The sequence below is a fragment of the Echiichthys vipera genome, assembly GCF_963691815.1.
Source record: "Echiichthys vipera genome assembly, chromosome: 4".
Lineage (NCBI taxonomy): Eukaryota > Metazoa > Chordata > Actinopteri > Perciformes > Trachinidae > Echiichthys > Echiichthys vipera.
This window is the reverse complement of record NC_139829.1, coordinates 16,285,576-16,306,399: the sequence shown is the minus strand read 5'-3', so window position 1 is coordinate 16,306,399 and position 20,824 is coordinate 16,285,576. Positions and strand designations below refer to the sequence as shown.

Genomic DNA, 20,824 nt, shown 5'->3' with positions numbered 1-20,824 from the left:
GTTGAGCAAACAGGAACAAAAAGTTAAATTTTTGTATGGCAGTGTACCATAGCAAGAAGCGGACCCAGTTGTGCCTCATCTGCAGTGCCATGGCCAACGTTTAGGGAAAGTCAAATCGGGGATGGAGAACTGAGACAGTGTTGCTTTGTGTTTACAAGTCTGTTCTGCATAGCAACAGACAGCCTTGAATTGAGCTTATTGACCTTAATATCAACCCCATGTGTGTTTACTAAATTGATAAACTTTCGTCTTCTTCTTCAAAATTTTATGTGTTATTGATTGTTGAGCAATTATTATTTCTGCAATTTCCCAGCTTGGGATCAATAAAGTATTTCTATTCTATTGTATTCTATATGATGATGCTTGCTTCTGTTAGTGCCCATGCATCCTCCACTTTACACCCCTGGCCCGATCACAGCTGGTGTGAACCCAAATATGGTCTACTATGGAGTAGGCTAACCTGTCAATTAAAGTTGTGTGACAAGATTATCCTGATATACTAGGCAATACACATAACAGTAAGGAATTATATAAGTTGATATAAATTAAATACAAATATTTAAAAATAATATAAATAATTTATTCATTCATTCATTCATCTTCAACGCTTGTCCCTGTCGGGTCGCGGGGGGCTGGAGCCGATCCCAGCTGACATCGGGCGTGAGGCAGGGTACACCCTGGACAGGACGCCAGTCTATCGCAGGTATACAAAAATATAAAAGAGCATAATAATTGCAACACATGAGCACCAGTATTTTTCAAAACTGCTATAACTGCACATGGCACTGTAATCGTGCAGTATATTATAATATAATATAATACAATTTAAATTGCCTGTGGGATGAAGACATTTCCTAATGGCACATTTGTGAATGTGCAGAATAAAAATGTCAAGTCACTGCTTTAAATGGCAGCAGAAATAGGCTACATCAGCATTATTTATTTAATTGTATTGTTGGATATATAGTCTTAAGTCTATAGTCTGATAAGAGCTCTGATGAGACATTTATTGTTCTTTAAAATGAACTGCTTTCCAGATTTTTAATTTCAACATGTTTTTTTATTAACTTTATTTCATAGAAAAGTAATTTAGATTCTACCCAGCACTTTCCATACGTTTTCCGATAATGGTATTTGTAACGTTAAGCGGAAACATTACTGAATCAGAAAAAAACATTCATTATTGAAATAAATACATTTTTATACATGGTTTGTAATCTGTAGAGTAGACGTTTACATTATATTTAAACTCGGTGCTAGCGTCGAAAGTGCGTTAGTCGATGTTAAAATATATAAACACACAGCAGCAAGCTGGTCCTGCTGTGTGTGTGTCTGTATCTGGTATGTCTGTGACTGTTCGGTAGATAACTGAACTTAATCGGAGGGTAAAGTCAAAGCAAAGCGACTAACTCAGTTCTTCGCCCCACATTTGTCGTTAGCTTATGTTAGCTAAGTTAAGCTAACCAGGCTAGCTAGCATGCTACAGTGACTTTCCTCCAAACGAAGAAGAGGAGGGATCCTGATGGCTTCATCGTCTGCAGTTGAAAAAGGTTAGAAATGCATGTTGTTGTTTTTTTACCTGTTGCTGCTTTTCAGCTGGGCACTGGTTAACATATATTACAGATATGTATAACGTATTCTTCTGCTGCTGCTGCTGTGGTGCTTAGATGGGATGCAGTTTAATACTATGAGTTTGATAATACAGTATATTATGGAGAGTAAAATGGTAGGAAAACGCATTCAGAATCCCTTAATTTTTGCTATATCTTTTCTTTCCATTTTAACAAAACCAAGGTAAAAAATGAGACCAACAAGCTCCAGTAATATCCAAAGTGTGTGTGTGTGTGTGTGTGTGTGTGTGTGTGTGTGTGTGTGTGTGTGTGTGTGTGTGTGTGTGTGTGTGTGTGTGTGTGTGTGTGTGTGTGTGTGTGTGTGTGGTGAAGTAAGCATTGTATTAAAAAAAAATGTTAAAAAAAAGCAGCAAACTAATGACAAGTTTGTATTACTTCACAGCAGCATGGCGTGAGGGTGACAGTTGTCTGGCTCCTGACCCAAGAGATGGCACCCTGCGAGAAACAACCATTAAGAGACTGACTTCCAACTCTCGTAATAATGATACCACAGCATGGGTGGTATTTACCGACCCTAATAAAAATGCAGAAGAAGAGGAAGAGGAAGAGGAGGAAGCTGTACCTGTCTCAAAACTCATGAGACCAGGCTTGAATCACTTCACCCAGGAGAAACCTATGTTTCCCAGCAGCATCACAGACACCAGGCTATGTGTCCCCTTAGAGTTAAGTGATGTCAATGGGGACACGGTCCCCTACACCATCAACAGATACCTGAGGGATTACCAGAGAGAAGGTATCAGGTTCATTTACAACAACTACATCTGTTCCAGAGGTTGTATCCTGGGGGATGACATGGGCCTGGGAAAAACTGTCCAGGTACAAATTGCACTAGCTGCACATCTATTTTGAGACTTGTTTAAATGTTTGCATGTTTTCTTAGCATGGCTGTCTCTCGCTTTCATTCTCCTCCTATCTTAGGTCATTGGTTTCCTTGCTGCTGTGTTGCACAAAACAGGCACATGGGAGGACATTGAGAACAACAGGCCTCAGTTTCTGCAGAGTCAGATGCCCTCCAAGCATCGTAAACCCAACAAAGTGGGTATTGAAATATGCTTGTTACATAAAGCATGGATAAATAAAATACTTTTTCTTTTCTTTTTTTACCAAATACCAGTTGCATTCAGTCAATTGCAACAGCATTGCACAGCTACATACTGTGTATGAGTATTGATTAGTCATCTTCATGATTTTGTTATTTTCATGATCTGGTCTAGGTGTTTCTTATTGTGGCCCCACTGTCAGTACTTTATAACTGGAAAGATGAACTGGAAACATGGGGTCACTTCCATTGTGTGGTTGTCCATGGTCTGAGGAAAGAAGAGGAGCTGGCTCGCATCAAGAAGGGACGCATTGAGATCGCTCTCACAACCTATGAGACGCTGCGCCTTTGTCTGGATCAGTTTAACAAGTAAGAACCATGCTCAATTATACTCACAAGCAACAATGACATTAAATACTTGATACATGCATTTTTGTGACTGTATTTTTTTCTGTGACTAAAATATAACTTTGTCCTCCCTGCAGCATAAACTGGTCTGCTGTGGTTGTGGATGAGGTCCACAAGATTAAAAATCCAAACTCTCAGATCACTCAGGCCATGAAGCATCTGAAATGCAAGGTCACAGAGCTTTGTGTTTGTGTTATCTCATTCCATTATTAATAATGTGTAACTAGACTGTGTGGTTTGACTGTACTTAATAAGGCACTGATGGTGTCATTACGAAGTGAAAAGTCTGCACTTGTCCTCATCACTGCTTAATTGAAAATAGATCTAATTGTACCACCATCATGATGAGCTGCTAAAAAAAAGACAGTAGCTTAGCTTTGCATTTAGACCACGCTTTTCATGCTAGCTTAATTTTTCATCAGATCAGAGTTGGCCTCACTGGCACCATCTTACAGAACAACCTTGAGGAGCTATGGTGTGTCATGGACTGGTAAGTTAAGAAACTTTTAAATTTGTCATTTGCATATTTAAAACCACATAATAGCTCTTACTAGCTTTCATATTCTTTTTATATTGTTTAGGGCCGTACCTGGTTGTCTTGGCAACTTAGGGCATTTCAAAAACCAGTTTTCAGATCCGATTGAGCAAGGGCAGAGGCACAGTGCAACCAAACGTGCCTTAGCTACAGGGAGGAAGACTGTCAGAGCCCTGGTGAGGATGATTTCCCATTGGTTCCTCAGAAGGACTAAAGCTCTCATCAAGGAACAACTGCCTAAGAAGGATGACAGGGTAGGAATAGTGAAGTCAAACAAGACTTTATCTTCTCTGGAAACTCACAATTCAACATCTGCAAGACACTATACCATCATCATAATATCTAGATGAAGGTTTATGATGTCTAAAAGCAAGCCTCAAATAAAACTCTGTGTTGTGTTTTCTCCTAGGTGTTGTATTGCTCTCTGACAGATTTTCAGCAAACTGTGTATCAGACAGTGCTGGACACTGAAGATGTGATGTTAATGGTAAGGTCTTCAGAAAAATGTGACTGTCGAAGTGGACGCACCCGTGGAAGCTGCTGCTATGAGGTTAGTTGACCGCTTCTGCCTTTGTGTGCTGTGTATTGTAATGGCTGAAATAAGTGAAATCCATGTCATGATCAACTTGTATGTGAGCATCATTGTTTTTGGGGGTTAGACAAACCTGTTGAGAAAATATGCTTTATGTGATTCTGCTTTTTAAATAATACCGTAGTGAAATTCAAAACATAACATGGGAGCCCATTACCATCCTACCATTGATCTTTAAAGGTGCTCTAGGCAAGGCATGGCATCTTAATTTATATAGCGCATTTCATACCAAGGCAACTCAATGTGCTTTACATAAACATAAAACACTTTTTTAAAAACAGCAACAAATCAAAAAACACAGTTAAAAGCAGAAGCAAAGAAGAATAAAAAAGTAAAAGAAAAGAAAAGAGATAGTGTTTAAAGTTATTTAAAAGAGCTCAGCTATAAGCACATGAAAAGAGAAATGTTTTTAACCTGGATTTAAAAGTGCTCACAGTTGGCGCTGATTTCAGATCTGCTGGTAGTTTGTTCCAGTTGTGTGCAGCATCACAGCTAAATGCTGCTTCACCATGTCTGGTTTGAACTCTGTCCTCCACTATCTGACCTGAGTCAGTAGATCTCAGAGCTCTACTGGGTTTATATTCTACTAACATGTCATTCATGTATTCTGGACCAAAACCAATCAGTGATTTGTAAACCAGTAGCAGAACTTTCAAATCTATTCTGTTACTGACTGGGAGCCAATGTAAGTTCTTAAGAACTGGGGTGATGTGATCTGATGTCTTTGTTCTGGTTTAAACTCAAGCTGCAGCGTTTTAATACTTTTTAAAACGACATGAAACCCTTAATTCTGGATATGTTCTTAAGTTGATAAAAGGCTGATTTGGTGACTGATTTGATATGGCTGCTGAAGGTCAGATCTGAGTCTATCAGTACGCCAAGGTTTGGGACTTGGTATTTAGTTTCTATAGACAGTGACTCATGGTGTTTTCTGACCGCAACCTTCTTCTCTTTATTGGCAAAAACAATTATCTCAGTTTTTTTCTTGATTGAACTGAAGGACATTTTGGTTCATCCAATTTTCTACTTGAAATACTAAAAAAAAAATGGGCTCAGATTGCCTCCACACAGCTCTCATCCTCAAAATAAACAACAGGGAAACACAGATTACAACACACAGAGGGAGAGTGACTTTACTGCTCAGAACGTCATTACTCCACTATCTCTTTACATGGTCTGAATGTCGAGTACAGTCCCTTAAAATAGGGAAAGGAACTTTTCATTTTTTTGCATTTGACTTAAATTCATGAAAAATGTTCATATGGTTGGAACAATTAATGATTGAGTCCTCACATGACACCAGTTTCTTTTTATTGCAGAAAAACACAAAAGGTGCAAAAATGAAGACGCTATACTTTAGTTATTTGGCCATATTGAGGAAGGTTGCCAACCATACAGCACTACTTCAGTCCACTGTAGGCACCAGCAAGAAACAGGTAGAAAAATGTTGCCCTATATCATTTAAATAGACTTGTTCATTAGAACTGTCTCCTGAAAAATTCCTACCTTCTAGTGTTGGACTTTGTTCACTATAACAACTAATTTGTCCCTTCCAGGAAAAGTATGTGGGTGGCATATGTGAGAAGGTATTCCAAAAGTTTCCAGACTTTGTGCAGAGATGCAAAGATGAAGCATTTGAGGCCTTGTCGGACCCGATGTACAGTGGAAAGATGAAGGTATAATTTGGTAATAAAGGCTCAGTCACCTGCTGATTATTGACTGTTTCAGTTTGGGAAAACATATCTGTGCTTCTTTCAGGTTTTGCAGAAGCTGCTGAAATATTACCTGCAAAAGAGAGATAAAGTACTTATTTTCTCTCTCTCAACCAAGGTGAGAGCTATCTTGGCGTGGGTACCTTGTGTTCTTTTTAATCCAATTTTTTGTGTGTCTGTGTCTTTGCACGTGTGAGTGCAAAGGCATACAGTATATACTGGTGAGCGTTGGATGAGCAGCATGTTGAGATGTTTTCCCAAAGAAACATTATTTGAATCTCACGATGACATTTTAAAAAGCTTTGTTGGTTTTAGAGCTTTACATTAAGTCATCCATTCAACCTGTCAACTCAACATCCTTGAACACACACCCTTAATTGCCACTGCTGTTAGAGGAGACTCATTTACAGAAAAAAGAGTAGCAGGAGGCATGGCATAGATTAATAGGTAAGCCTTGAAGTTTTGTAGGGGTGGGTGATTAGAGTTTTAAAGATAATTAGACTCTGCAGAGTGTAATGAACTCTGTCACCTGAGAGTATGATAACATTTCTGGCAGCTATGAGGTCATATTTTCATGGCCTATGTTTTGCTTTTTTGGTAATCATTGAGGCCATACAGTTCTGATTGTGCAAGATTGTATTACCCGAGTAGTATATCAATAAATATACAAACTTGGTGATATTTAGTTGATTTTAAATTAAATTTGCTGTCTATCGTTTACATTTTATTTCCCTTCACAATTGTTTGTTGTGTTTTGAACCTTTCAGCTGTTAAATGTGCTGGAGAGCTACTGCATGGCAGAGGGGCTGGACTACAGTAGGTTGGACGGAACCACCAAAGCCAAAGACAGAGTCCAGATTGTCAAAAAGTTCAACAGCTCCTCTCACATTAACCTCTGCCTCGTTTCCACCATGTTAGTCGAAAAATAACTATAAGATAGAGAAGTAGTGTTTTCTTACGTTTCATATCTGTATTTTAAGCCTGCAAAACCTTGAGTATGTTGTTAACTGGCTAACTTTGTTCCATCAGGGCAGGTGGTCTTGGTCTTAACTTTGTAGGAGCCAATGTGGTAGTGCTCTTTGACCCCACATGGAACCCAGCCAATGACCTCCAAGCTGTTGACCGGTAGGTTGACCTTATCTTGACTTTACATAGTATTTTATTTTATTCATTGTCTTCCCAGTATAGCATACCTAGTCATAATATGTGCTGACTGATATCATATGATATTAAAACTTCAACATACTTGCTTTTTACAGTTTGTATGTATGATGCCTGTGTCTTGATATGTTTGTGTCTTTTTTCAGGGCATATCGTATTGGGCAGTGCAGGGATGTGACTGTTCTTAGGCTTATCTCATTGGGGACTGTGGAGGAGGTGATCTACCTCAGACAAGTTTACAAACAGGTGTCTTATCATCAGAACCAGAACCCCACACACACACACACACACACACACACACACACACACACACACACACACACACACACACACACACACACACACACACACACACACACACACACACACAAATCAAATAATAATCACATACATCTTCAAACCGGCCTTACCACAGTTTCAAGATTAGTGTCACCAATTTAGTATCTGACCAAATGGTTCCCCTTCTGTTACGGAGTTATGGTGTTGAATATTGGACAGAAAAGCAAACATAGTGATGTCACAGTGATGTTGACCTTTTGGGTATACAGTGTCATCACTTTGTCATTTTTATCCTATTAGACATTTTTGTGAAATGTTGTCATAATTAGCGTAGGGATTCTTGAGTTATTGCCAAAAATGCGTTTTGTGAGGTGACAGTGACCGTTGACCTCCAAAATCTAATCAGTTCACCCTTGAGTCCAAGTGGACATGTGTGCCAAATTTGAAAAAAATAGATATCACATTTACAAGAATGGGACGGGTGGGGGGACAGACGGACAATACAAATACATTATGCCTCCAGCGGTCACCAGCGTGGATTGCTACAATAACTGTTTGTAATGCACCTGACACAAGATAATGTTTATGCCTCCTTCCTTCAAAGTCTTCACTAAATATATTATGTAAGTTTGGACAGTTTGGATGTAAACCACAATTTGGGTGTTTGGTGGAGCCATACAACCGCAGCGCGCTAATTGTAGTTTGACAATACTTCCAAATATGAGCTCAGTGCTCTGTCTCAGTATATCTATAAGTAATGGTATGTTCCTTCTTTCCCATCATCCAGCAATTGCAGTCTTCAGTTGTTGGCAAGGAGAGTGCACGGCGATACTTTGAGGCAGTGCAGGGGCATGGGGTCCATAAGGGGGAGCTGTTTGGGATCAAAAACCTATTCAGGCTGCAGACCCAAGGGACATGTCTCACCCGGAAGATACTGGAGGTTAGTTAACCTTTTTACTGTATCATTGATGGTGTGTTCTACTGTAGCATACTGTCTAAACTTCCCTTGTTTCACTGATTCAAATCCCTAGTCGCAATACAAAGGCTCACAAAAATGACAAGAAAACTTTTGGGGAATTTATTCTAATAATAATGTGTTTGAGGGGAGAGCTCTACAGAGAGGGGGCAGCGATGGAGAAGGCTCTATCGCCCCAGGTTCCGTGCTTGCGTGGTTATGTGGTCAAAGTATTCTTGTTTTGATATGGGAGTTAAAGAGGCATGTTGCACTTACTGTTATTTCCTCTGAACATCAGTTACTGCTGAAAGATAAAAAATATATATTTTTGTGATGATTTTAAGATCATTAAATTAATGCTGTACAGTGAAGATATGTTTTGGTAAATGTGTGTCTCACTTTTGTTCTTCCTGCCAGCGAGAAGGCCATGTGGAGGCCGGTGTAATGACCAGCAGCACACACAAAGGCGAAGACAAGGAGGAGGAGACGAAGGGAGTTAGCGTGAGTAATTCTGCTGTTCTCAGAGACCCAGAACACAAGGGCAGTCATCTTCCCATCCCTCACTCGTCTTCTCTCCCAGGCAGCCCACTCATCCTCCTATTCCCATGTGAAAGCATGGATACCTCAAACAGGGACCTTCCTTTTTTTTCATTGCTTCCTCGATTCTTCTTTGTCTTGCAATCTTCCCGTTCTTCTAACGATTGTTCCAACATGCCCCAATACATGAGAAAAAGCAGCTTATACTATGACAAAATTGTCAAAACAAGACAAAATTATGCTGCCTTTAAAGTAAGAACATGGAGAAAGTGATAATCTTTACTCTTCAGTATCACATATTCACCCTGCTGTAGGAGGCTGGTAAAATCAATGGGAATCTCTTTAAACTGCTCATGTTTGTGTCATATTTTCAGCTAAATAGAGCTCATTACACAACTTTCATTATGTCACATTATCATTGTCCTCAGACTGAAAAGGTCGCATGAAGTAGTGTATTTGCCTTAACTATGAGTGTCTGCAGCACACTGAGCAGTATCTTTCAGGGTTTTCTTTGACGTTTAGAGTATTTTTTGCAATGAAAGCTGTTACAATTCAAGCAAGTGTTTAATTTTCTTTAAAACGCACTAGATTTTGGGTATTGCGAGTATAACGTTAAGGCCTTGGCTTACCAAAAAACATTTTTACACTCAATTCTTTGTATTTTATTTGTCTGCTTTTCACTTTCTCTCTGATGCTGTGTGAAGCAGCTGGATTTAAATTCTTGTGTGTCTGAATGGAAGGAGCAGACCACACTGTAGCCTATCTTCTGTTTTTCAGCTATTTATCTACACAGTTATACCCCCTTATCGTCCCGTTCCCAGCCAGGTCCTTTTTTACAGGGCTGCTGCTCCACTGAGGCCTGAGATTCTTTCAAAAATACAGAATACACTGGGGTGCTCTCACACGCACAGAAAGAGACTTGAGGCGTGTAAGCACCAACGTGCACACGAGTATAGCAGAACTGGGGAGGGGTCATCTAGTTGGTAAATTTTGTGAAATTACAATCACAGTTGGTGTTCACTCCCATAAAGCCCCACTCACATAACTCCTGGTAATGCTATGTCCCTATGTTTTATTCATTTTACATCATGATGGAGGTCGTATCACATTGATTTTTAATATATATTAATATTAATATATATATCATAATATTAATATGCAGCTAAGTCTTTCTCACAGTGAATGTACAGTTTATTTTAAAGCACTATCTATGTTGTACCACTTTCTATGTCAGTCTGTCTCTACTGTTCTTTAGCTGTTTTTTTTTTATTTTATTCAAGGAGCCTGGAGGATCTACGGCTACAAGTGGCCCTGTACAGAATGATGAACCATCAAAGGTCCCCAGAGGGGTTTTGGACTTCAGTAGTGGGAGTGAAGAGGATGAGGATACTCTGGGTCTAAGGAAGAAGGTGTCCACCCCCAGTGTGACAGATGGCAACAGGGGAGGGAATACTGTTGCCACTGGTCCTGGTCAAATGAGTCTCCACCAGCACGGTTTCTCCAGGCTCCTCGAAAGGGTCAATGGAAAACCAGGGTTAGCAGAAGGGGACAGTAGTCCGGGTATGGAAGAGAGCCCCTCTGAGGAAGATGCTGAGGATAAAAAGATGGAGTGTACCTCCTCTGGCATCTGCAAGAGCTATAATACGGGAAATGGTGCAGTCTGTCTCACTTATTTGGGAGCGAAAACAAGGGACATCTTCAGCAGAGAAGACCGAGAGAATGGAGATGAGGGGAGACGAGAAAGGCTTTCTCTGTTGGAACAGAGTGATGATGCTTTAAGAAAGAGACAGGGCCTGAAAGGGTGGATGAATAATAAAATTACAGTGGATGAGGAGAGTGATGAAAATTCCTCACCAGACAAAAAGAAACCTAACAAGCTCAAAACTCTAGTTCCAAAAGTGCGCTGCTTTGAGGGTTATTCAGATGAATCTGAGGATTTGGACATAGAAGCAAGGACGTGGCCCAAGAGGGGCACTTTTAATTCACATAGTAGAGGAGGTGACAGTAGGAGAAGGCTGGACTGCAACAGAAAGAGGCAAAGTGTTAGTTTTAGGAGCAAAGCAAGATCCAAATACACAGAAGACATAAAGTCATTCACATCTTCAGAAGATGAACACACACCTGTTAAGAAAGGGAGATCTACAGGAAGTCACTTCACATCTCTACAGACAGAAAAATGCATAGGTAAATTGCCCAAAGATGAGCAAAGGGCAGCAACACCCGACAGGACAAAGAGACCAACCGGGATGCTCAAAGGTGTTTCATTCACAAATTTGAAAAGTCAGACATCCCAAGCTTCCAAAGGAAAGGATGAAACTATCGATAGTGTGCTAGGTCAGAGTCAATACCTATTTTTAGATGCTAATATTTTTTTAATGAAATTAATGTCAACATTCATGATGTACAGTATATTTCTGTTTTAAAGGAGGTGTACACGAGGTGGTCTACACCCACTCTAACCAGCGTGTGGTGGGCGGGAGCAAAGCAGAGGAGCAGCTCAGTAGAGCTGCTGTACGAGACGTGTTTGAGCGAAAGATGTACTCTCAGCTACCGGCCAATCATCTTCTAGGCACCCAGGAGGTACATAATGCCTTAACATTGATCTAGTTCAGTGATTCTTCAAACATATAATATTGTTGTTGTATATTGCCATTATATACATTGAATTATATTAGAAAAACGCAACAGGAGTGTTATTTTTCCAGAAACCATGACAGGGTTACTCAATAATCCACAGGCCTGACTGTATACTGTGTCATTTAGACCTGTTTTCTACCAAAACATGTCTGACAATTGCATATTGGCATTCAGAATAATACTTGCAAGTATTGTATTAGACCGAAAGTGAACTGTTTTAATGTATCTTTATGATAGCTCAGTCATGCTTGATGGGAAGCAGCAGTCCAGGTTACCAGCTTAGTGTAATTATTTAGTATGATACATATCTCTTGTGTGATTGTACCAGAGCCTGTCAGCGAGCCCACCAGACAGCCCACCAGACAGTCAGCATTGCCCCTCTACTGTCAGACTGGAGAAGCCCAGCATGGACCATCCAGTCACCTTCACCAGCAAGAGTGTGCACCACACCAGACACACCACCTGCATCATTGGAGAGACTCCACAGGCCATACGCAGGTACTGAAAGAGTGAGGAGTCGAAGTGAAAAGAAAAGAACAGAGGCGGTAGCAGTTAAGATAATGCAAAAATGCTGAGAGGAAAAGATAAAGGAATACAGCGGATTTTGAGACATGACAAGAGTAAAAGAGGGAAGGGTAGAGGCGAAAAAAGGCATGGGCAGACATAGTGAAGGAAAAATGACTTAAGATAAGGGCGACTGCGTGGTTTGAATGAGAATAAATCAGGCTAGTTGCTGAAAGTAGGAAAGGGGGTGTACTGTTAAGAGTAAAGTCGGAATAGAGGAATTCCTGGCAGTGTAGGGAAGTAGGCCAAAATTTACCACAGATATGGTGTTGTGCGTGTGCGTGTGCGTGTGACCACCTCTGAGCTTTCCCTTCCACCTATTTCCCAGCATTATGCCAATGATTACCCAGCTATGTTCGGGCCCAACAGTGCAGGATTTTTGCCCTCCATAACCACAGCCCTCCTGAGACTAACCAAAAATGATCGCCCGAGGACTTCCAAACCCACACTAATATACACTGACGTCCTAACAAGCATTTATGCACACAGTATTCAAGTACACACCTCTGTCCCGCTGCACCACCTCCACCCCCTACCTTCCCAAACACTCATATGCAGACACACAGACACCTTCATGGCTCCGATCTCACTTCCCAAAGGGAAGACTGTATCTCTGCCCAGATGCTCATGGGGAGAGAAAATACACACTAGTTATATTGATATCCTCTCAATTAACTTTGCTGTTTAACGATTTAAATCCACATGCGCGCCGTGTTTTACTGCTGTTACTTTTATTTATTGTTTTTCCAGGGAAAGCCACAAATGGTTATAACACCACCGTAATACTGCTTTACCACCAGTGACTTTGAAGTATTCTGTCCCCGATTCTGGTTAGACCAACATTTTAAAGACTGCCTTGGAGCTCAGGAAAACACCTCATACTGTATGGCTGTCTGGATATGTGACTACATACAGTATGTGGAGGACTATTAATCTTAGGCCAGGTCTGACGGATCCACAGAATATCTGATAAATAGTATAGGCCTTGTATTTCTTTTTAAAGACGTTGTTTTACGTGTGATTTAAAGTACCCTACTGTATGCTCACATTTATATATATATAATAACATGTGTTTTTTTCATGCTCATTTATTTCTTTGTTTCTTCTCGATAGGCAGCAACTGGAGGAAATGGCAGAAACCTTCAAATTTACCTCAGTCCATCATTTTGCACTAGAGATTCTGAGTGGAAACTCAACCCAGAGACTGACCTGGCTACGACAGTATTACACTTCACTGAACCACCCTGACCTGGCCAATACAGTCACAAACAACTTTCCACAACCTGATTCAGCACAGACCTCCTCTTTAGCCGCTACCTCCTCAACATCTACCAAAACAGCCACAAAGTCTCACACACATACCAGACCTCTTCAAAAGGATGTTCCAAAAGCCAAGAGAAAGCCTAAATACACTCAGAAGATTCCTGAACCTAAAACTAAGCCTGAAACCCCACAAAACAATGTTTCTGCGCCACAGAAAAAGTCTAGACACCCACAAAATGATGTTTCTGAACCCCAGACAAAGCACAGAAACCCACAAAATGATGTTCTATCACCCCAGAAAAAGCAAAAGAATGTCCTAGAACCTCTAAGTGATGTTCCGAGCCTTGAGTCAGGAAAACAGGAGGAGATGGTCTGCAGAGCCAGAGGACATAAGAGGACAAAGAAGGGTAGTGTTTCTAGTTCTGGAGCCTTCAGAACTGATGGTGGTCTTGGATTGGGTCAGGCCAGCAGCAGCGGTCTGGGGTCTGGGGAGGATGCTGCTTTCCTGGACTGCACAGACAGAGATATCCCTTCTCCGGACCTCAGCCATGGCAGGTCCGCAGCATTATCCAAACCCACAGCACAAGGAAGGAAGTGGGAAGAAGAATTGTCTTCAAGGACCAGTGAAACTTTGCATGGCCAGAGAAAAAACCCTAAAACGTGTTCGCCTGCTGAGCAGGCCTCATCCACCCCCAGTCATCATTCCCTCCTCACAGATCTGATAGGAGACCCCTCAATCCTTGACGATCTGTTAAAACCCAAACCCAGGGGTGCACAAGAGAGAGGCAACCCAAACCCCCCCCCTGCTCTCTCCACTGTGTCTGTAACACATCTCACCACACCTTCTCCATCCAGAATCACTCTTGATACTGGTTCTGGTTCAGCGAGCCTCATAGATTCTCTGTCCTCTTCGAACTCAAACAAACCACCTACACACCAGGTGGTATCAAAGGGCAGTTGCAAAGACTTCTGGGACATCCTGAATGAGGGTAATGAGGAGAGCATTAACAGGTTAACAGACCCGGCAGAAGTGCAGAGGGTTTGCATCAACACTAACTTTGCAGCCAGGGGTAGGTCTGGAGAGGAGGAGAGCAAGAGTCTCTGGAAGATTAATGAGAAGTTCCTGTGGAAAAAGTAATACACGAGAGGCAATTAGAGTCTTAAAAAATGTTACATTTTTACAAGTTTTACTTTTTCAGTTAAACGAGATGTGTGTGTGTGTGTATATATATATATATATAATATATATAAAATCTGCTCAGAAAGCTGCTTCCAATATATATATATATATATATATTGGAAGCAGCTTTCTGAGCAGATTTTATATATATATAATATATATAAAATGTAATTTGTTGTTTGTTTTTTAAAGTTTTAAATATGTAACAAAGCTTTAACTAACACATATCTTCATTTTTAAGGTCAGAGAATAGTGAGAAATGCTTATCAGAATTGAAAGGTTTTCTGTCTATCCATTCAAACAGTTTAAAACCTAGAGACAACTACTAATAATTGCAAATTATCTGCTGATCACCAAATTGTTTCAACTACTGTGTTCTATAAAAATAGGTCAAATAAACTATACATACAGTAAATGTTTTTATGCCTCTATGCACACAGCATATTTAGTTAAAGGTCAGTATCAGTGCTCAAACTGTTGCTGCAACTGATATGATGTTAAGTGGATGACAGAGATAACCCAACCCGCTGTAGGCATTAGCCATTATCGTTATTGGATACCATAACTACCACCCGGGGAGTGCTGGTGGCTCTGCAGAGATATCACTTAAAACTCCCTAATGGCTGTTATGTCTCCGTCACTCTGAACACCTCACTACCTCCCACTCCCCATGAGAGTGTACATATTGTGTAGACGGTGTGAGTTCCCTGCACAGCATTCTGCACAGTAATCTGATAGTCTGTGGTTCGGCTCAGTTGTGCCGCAAACGTCCCTCGGAGTGGAAGCTGCTGTGGTATTAGTGAAATAACAATAAGCAGTTGAAGACTTTGCAGAACTGGTAGATGAGGGATGAGGAGTGGTTTTCACATCCATCCACCCGTCACCCATCCCTTCACACTCTTAGTTGAAGTGTGTTTCAAACTCTGTTGACAGAAGAAATTTGTGCCACTCCAAAAAAGGAAAAAAAAAAACCAACTTATGTGACATATAAAACATGTATCTTTAATATAAACACAAAAGAATCCCTTACTGTGCACATGCATGTGTTGAACCTCACACCTGTGCCTGACCTCTTTCAGCTGTTGCACTGAAGTAAATATGACCCCAAAGAGAGCTGCTCTGTTTAAGGGTTGTTTTGTTTAGCAGAAATGAGAAAGTGCTGATGTCTATCAATAAACAAGAGAAAGGACTACGTGCCTCAACAGTGCATGCAGATCGGTAAATAGTATGTGTGTAAGCGTGTGCATGTAGACCTTCTGGGTGGTAGATCATGACTATCTACACACAGTTATACAGAGACCACACATCTGTCACACCTGCTCAAATCACAGACAGAGGAAAATAAAAGGCCCTTTCTCTTATCCCAAACCCTTCTCTCTCTGCTTTTCTCTTTCTGTTTTACCCGCAACTTAAGTTTACAGATCCCTATCTGTCTTTTTGTGGTCATAGTCTGGTTCAAGTGAAATAGCAGAGAGGCGTAACATTTTACTGACAATAGAAAGGCTTGCCAACTGTTTGACAGTGGTTGGAGGCTAATGGGGGGCCAGCTAACATGGCTCAATGGCAAACAAAGCTCTCTTATCCGTTATTTTAGCTGCAGGATTCTGTCAAGGAGTGAGACATACAACCACAATGAGTGATGTGTGACAAAGTCTCAAATCCGTCTGATGATTGTATTTTATTTTATTACATGCCGTGGTGCCATACCTAGCAGGAGTCACAAGAAATACCACCAAAGAGACAGTGTGTTTTTCCAGTTCTCCCATTAGTGTCTCCTCTCTTTGTGTCAAGGACAGGGTGAGAAGTCGGTTTATTTTCCCTGCCACTATAACCTGGGTGTCTGTGAGTCTGTTATAAACTGGAAAGTCAGACAGAGCAGCAAAGGGGCGGCCCTGGCAATGTAGGTTTATTTGCAGAAGTCAGACTGTGACATGTAGTTTGATATGATTTGTAAAAAGCTGTGAATGAGGGTTGACCCATGCGGACCTGTGCCTAAATTCATCTTTGGCTCAAGTTTCATGCATTCACTTTGCAATGTGTTAAGAAGGTCCGAAGACTGTTGCTGATTAAGAACTAGCTCTTGTACAAGTCCCTATAAAATTCATAATTGATAACGACACAATGAAATAAAATATCTCAAGTCATAATCCATTTATATCTGTGTTAATTGTTTGGTTATCTCCTGAAATATGAGAAAAATACATTCTATATATAGAAGGGGAGAGCCGGTACGATTGAAACATGGGGTGAATAAAACAGCGATTTCCTGGAAAACCTGACACTCTGGCACGTCACTGGCTGCTGATCAAAACCTGCATGAATCAGCGAATTAATAAACAAAGTTATACATTTGTTTGCAATGAATGACAACTGCTTTGAATGACATATTTATAATGAACAAAGCATGTTTATAACATGCATCAACAGATTAATCACCAAAGAGAAAAAAAATGCCCAAACATAACATGATGTACAACTGTGTATCACTAAACATTACTTGGGAGAGGGAAAGAAGTTAATTAAATAAAAATGTAGTCGTCCAACTGGTATAAAAGAAGAAACGTGAGTTTAATTGAAATGCGCATCTTGACAATGACGCACAGGACACAACATTTTTGTAACCTATTTATATTATGAGAAAAGATGTGAAATTTTAGCAATAATGACTACACAAGTATGTTGTCCAGTATGTTGCATAAAAAAGAGAGTAAGGTCAATAGTTTCTGTGTAAAATATGCTGTTACATTCATCCTGCATCTCCCGCAAATGTCAACTTACGTTAAAAGTTAAAAAACAGCATGATATTCCAACATATGTATTAAAGTACACTTGTAACTAAGAGAATACCAATGTGAACCTTAATCACATGATAAAATTATTTGTATACGTAATGTCATCTTTGAAAAAGACGTTTAACTGAAAAGTGTTTCAGTTGAACCGGCTCTCCCCTATGTTTTATAGCATTTTCCCTTTCTTTTACTGCAATATACATAATTTAAAAAATTACTCTGGGGTGTAATTTTATACATGCATGTTTCATTTGGGACTGTAACTGGCTAACCCTGTCCACCATACAAAGTCAAACTTGACAGTTTGCTTGCAAGTTGCAATAGTTTGACATTGTGGGTCAGAGGTGTGTGTTTCTCAGGATCTCAGTTGTAAAAACTTTGTTATCATTTTCAACAGAGTGTGGTTGAGATCTAATTTATTCATTTCCCCCTTGTCTTCCGTCTCCTGACCTAACAACATAGGCTCTTCACTTGAAAACTCACATTACAGAAGGTGGTTTTACTTCAGTTTCACTGTGACTTTAAGAGTTTCATGCTCAAATACTAATCTGCTTCATCATGGTTTTGTGGATGTGGTTGAATCAGATTTGGTAAACAGTAACCAAACGACCCAGCAACCGTAGCCATCAAATTCTATTTTAAAGGTCTGCTATCATGCTCATTTTATAGTTCAAACTTGTATTTTGGGTTTCTACTAGAAGATGTTTACATGCTTTAATGTTATAAAACAAACATCATTTTTTATTTTTTTTAAGCCCCCCTCCTGAAAAAGCCCTGTCAGCCCAGTCTGTCATCAGTCAGCGTTTCCAGATATTTTGCATCTGCACTCTCACCGTCTCTGCACTGTCATTGCTGCCAGGTAATAACTGTGGTGGTACTGTAACTGTCATCCTAAACAGTAGGCTATATAATACAGATGTGACATCACCGCCGCGTGGAAGTCCCACCTGCATGTTTAAATGCACAGTTTCGGAATACAGACTGTGTGCATTTCTTTGTAGATTGAGTATTTATATAGCACCTCGACGTGCTTTTTAATAAAAAGGACACGTGAAAATGTCACTTTTGCTAGATCTTGATCGGTGCACAGACCTATGTGACATCATCTTTATAACTGAGCCCTGGTAAGAAGAGCCCAGACAAAAACACAAATACAGAAATCTCTCATGTGACATAACCAAAACAGTTGTGTGTTTACATGGGATCCCATTACTCATAGTAAGAAGTTGATTGACAATATTAGTGTCCAGGGCCTTTAAGGCTTAAGAAACTTTCATTAATGTGTGATTCCCCTCAGGGCAACTGTAATAATATAAGTATCATAGGTCTTTATGGGGCCTATGAAAAAAAAACTTTTAGGTGACTCAGCAAGCAAACAGCTACAATGGGTGGGGGGTTAGGGATGGGGGTGCAGAGTCCTCCTGTTGTTCCGGTAACAGGCCGAGGAGGTCTCTAAATGTGCCCCCCCCCCCCCATTAGGAAATTACACACCATTTGCCCCTCATTCCTATCCAGTTTCCCAGGCAACTGTTAGCTGTAATTTGGGTTAATTCACTGGCTCCTGGGCCCTTCCGCTCCCCATTGTGCCCGTCCATAAAAGAGATATAACACAGATGCACACACACAAAGTGACTTTCTAACGCAGTAACACACACAGTAAGAGAGATTAATCCTCATTTGTATTGCTACTCCTCAACACGGTTGAAAATAGACGTGTGAATATCAATGAATTAGACTTAAGGAAAGCTTCAATCTATTAATTCCCAACACCTTTACATAGCTGTAAGGAGTATAGGTGTAATTATAGACCGAGCTGCATAACTTTTGAAAATAGAGTGTCCTTCATTCAAATTTTGCACAAAAAGACACTTGGCCTCTCTGAACCTGTCCCGTCTTAAAGGTGGGTGCGACGGGGATGGAGGGAGGAATATTCTTTTGCTCCTTTGAGAACAAAAATAATGGAAAATTGTGTGTTTTCCCATGGGGTAAATATTGAGAGAGCAGAGATATAAACGTACGGAAGAAAGGCTTTTCTGAGCCGCCTGGCTCTCTGTTGCACTGCCAAAGGCCTCTGCGTCACTTGATCCATTGTTTAGTGAAGAGAGGTCTCGGTAAGCAAGTGGCTGCCTCCCTGCTCCAGCTGCAGCCTCTCTACTGTTTATATTTGCAGGGCCCTTCGCCTTGAAGTGAGGCTATACAAGCAAAGCCTAGCCATATGTGAGCACTGGGCTGTCAGAGAAGTTACTGGCCTTTTCTTTTCCCTTTTTCAATCCGTCTCACTCTCTGAAATTCTTTTCTTTTCTCCTCTTTAACTCTGTCCCTCTCCCTTCAGTCGTGTTTGCTTTCCCTTGCAGACAGTGCAGCCCGTCCCTGACAGACTGCTCTTTTGGAGAAGCTGAAGGGTTGGAATTATCTTCTTGAGTTTCAAAGACCTCCATCCTCGATGGGAGAGAAGTGGTAGGTATTATTACTCCTGTGAGAAATAATTACCCCTAAAAAACTCCTCTGTGAGAATGAATCTCTGTGTGCTCAGCAGCAAAGTTTGAGACAAGGTGGTAATTATGTCACAGAAGTATTTCAGCTAGTATAAATATTAAAATATTTATACTGGGTTGTCATACTGACAAGCACAGATCATTCAGGAGATGGAACATGTTCAAAGAGAAAGCCACTAAAGGAAATGTGGAGTCAAAAAGAGCATAGTATATGTAATAAGTTTTAGAGTTTTCCATATCACTCAGATATTTGTATTGGGAGGTCAGCATTATGCCCTGTTGAGAGTAGCAATTACCACATTAGGTTAAAGAATTCTAGTCTTAAACGAAAACTCCTGGGTAAACCTGGAAAATGATTTGTGAAGCAAGGCAGGTTGAGTACGTAAGTGTGCGTTTGTTTCTGAAGGTTAGTGGCCCTGACCTTGACTCCTGGGTGGGCTGCGGTGGCTGTGTGCTTGTCTTGGATCATCTCTGGACCCTTCTGTTTACTGAAACAACAAGCAAGCAGTGTCCAGGGAGGAGAGAGTAGTCACACAGGGAGCACCCTCAAAGGCAGCACCTCTCTCCTTTTTTTTTCTCTGCTCAAACACACACACACACACACACACACACACACACACACACACACACACACACACACACACACACACACACACACACACAGACACACACATAATGTGCACGACTGTCCTCGTGGCCCTTACCACCCACATAAGGTATGGTCAATCAATGAAATGAAAACCAGGACTTTCCCTTGACCCATTTCTAAATCTCTTATCTGCTAGGTTTTAGACGTGTTGAAGCCAGTTTGACTTAATATTTGTGCTAAAATATGATCCCATTGATGGTAAAGACAATAACATTATTCTGTGGGTGGAGGAGAGAAGATCTCACATTGATGCTCTGTAATTGAAGACAATTATTGTGGCTACCTAACAGTAACTTATCAACTTTGAGAGCCTCATTTGATGTTAAAGGGGGCTTTGAAAATTGTAAATTAAAAGGCTTCATAAATGTCTTTGCTCCAGTAAATTGTAGATCACCTCA

General features: G+C 40.6%; 1 protein-coding gene across 2 annotated transcripts; it reads left to right on the top strand.

Annotated features, from left to right (window-relative positions):
* The first annotated feature begins 1,327 nt into the window (after positions 1–1,327).
* ercc6l2 (excision repair cross-complementation group 6-like 2) lies at positions 1,328–14,520 on the top strand. Of its 2 annotated transcripts, none has more exons than XM_083911745.1 (20): positions 1,328–1,550; positions 2,017–2,447; positions 2,550–2,666; positions 2,846–3,039; positions 3,156–3,249; positions 3,501–3,568; positions 3,660–3,867; positions 4,023–4,163; positions 5,525–5,641; positions 5,762–5,881; positions 5,964–6,035; positions 6,685–6,830; positions 6,947–7,042; positions 7,225–7,324; positions 8,145–8,297; positions 8,730–8,813; positions 10,130–11,183; positions 11,275–11,429; positions 11,815–11,984; positions 13,164–14,520. In XM_083911745.1, exons 1-20 carry the CDS (start codon positions 1,523–1,525, stop codon positions 14,449–14,451), a joined length of 4,836 nt encoding a protein of 1,611 aa, XP_083767871.1. In that variant the 5' UTR covers positions 1,328–1,522; the 3' UTR covers positions 14,452–14,520. The 2 variants fall into 2 exon arrangements, with proteins under 2 accessions (XP_083767871.1, XP_083767870.1); XM_083911744.1 differs by having other exon boundaries at positions 2,014–2,447.
* Positions 14,521–20,824: the final 6,304 nt, after the last annotated feature.

Excerpts from the sequence above, each read along its gene's own strand:
- ercc6l2 (XM_083911744.1), top strand. The coding sequence starts at position 1,523 with ATGGCTTCATCGTCTGCAGTTGAAAAAG. Across the intron at positions 6,036-6,684 it reads TTTTCTCTCTCTCAACCAAG|CTGTTAAATGTGCTGGAGAG; the intron begins GTGAGAGCTATC and ends TGAACCTTTCAG. Across the intron at positions 7,043-7,224 it reads GACCTCCAAGCTGTTGACCG|GGCATATCGTATTGGGCAGT; the intron begins GTAGGTTGACCT and ends GTCTTTTTTCAG.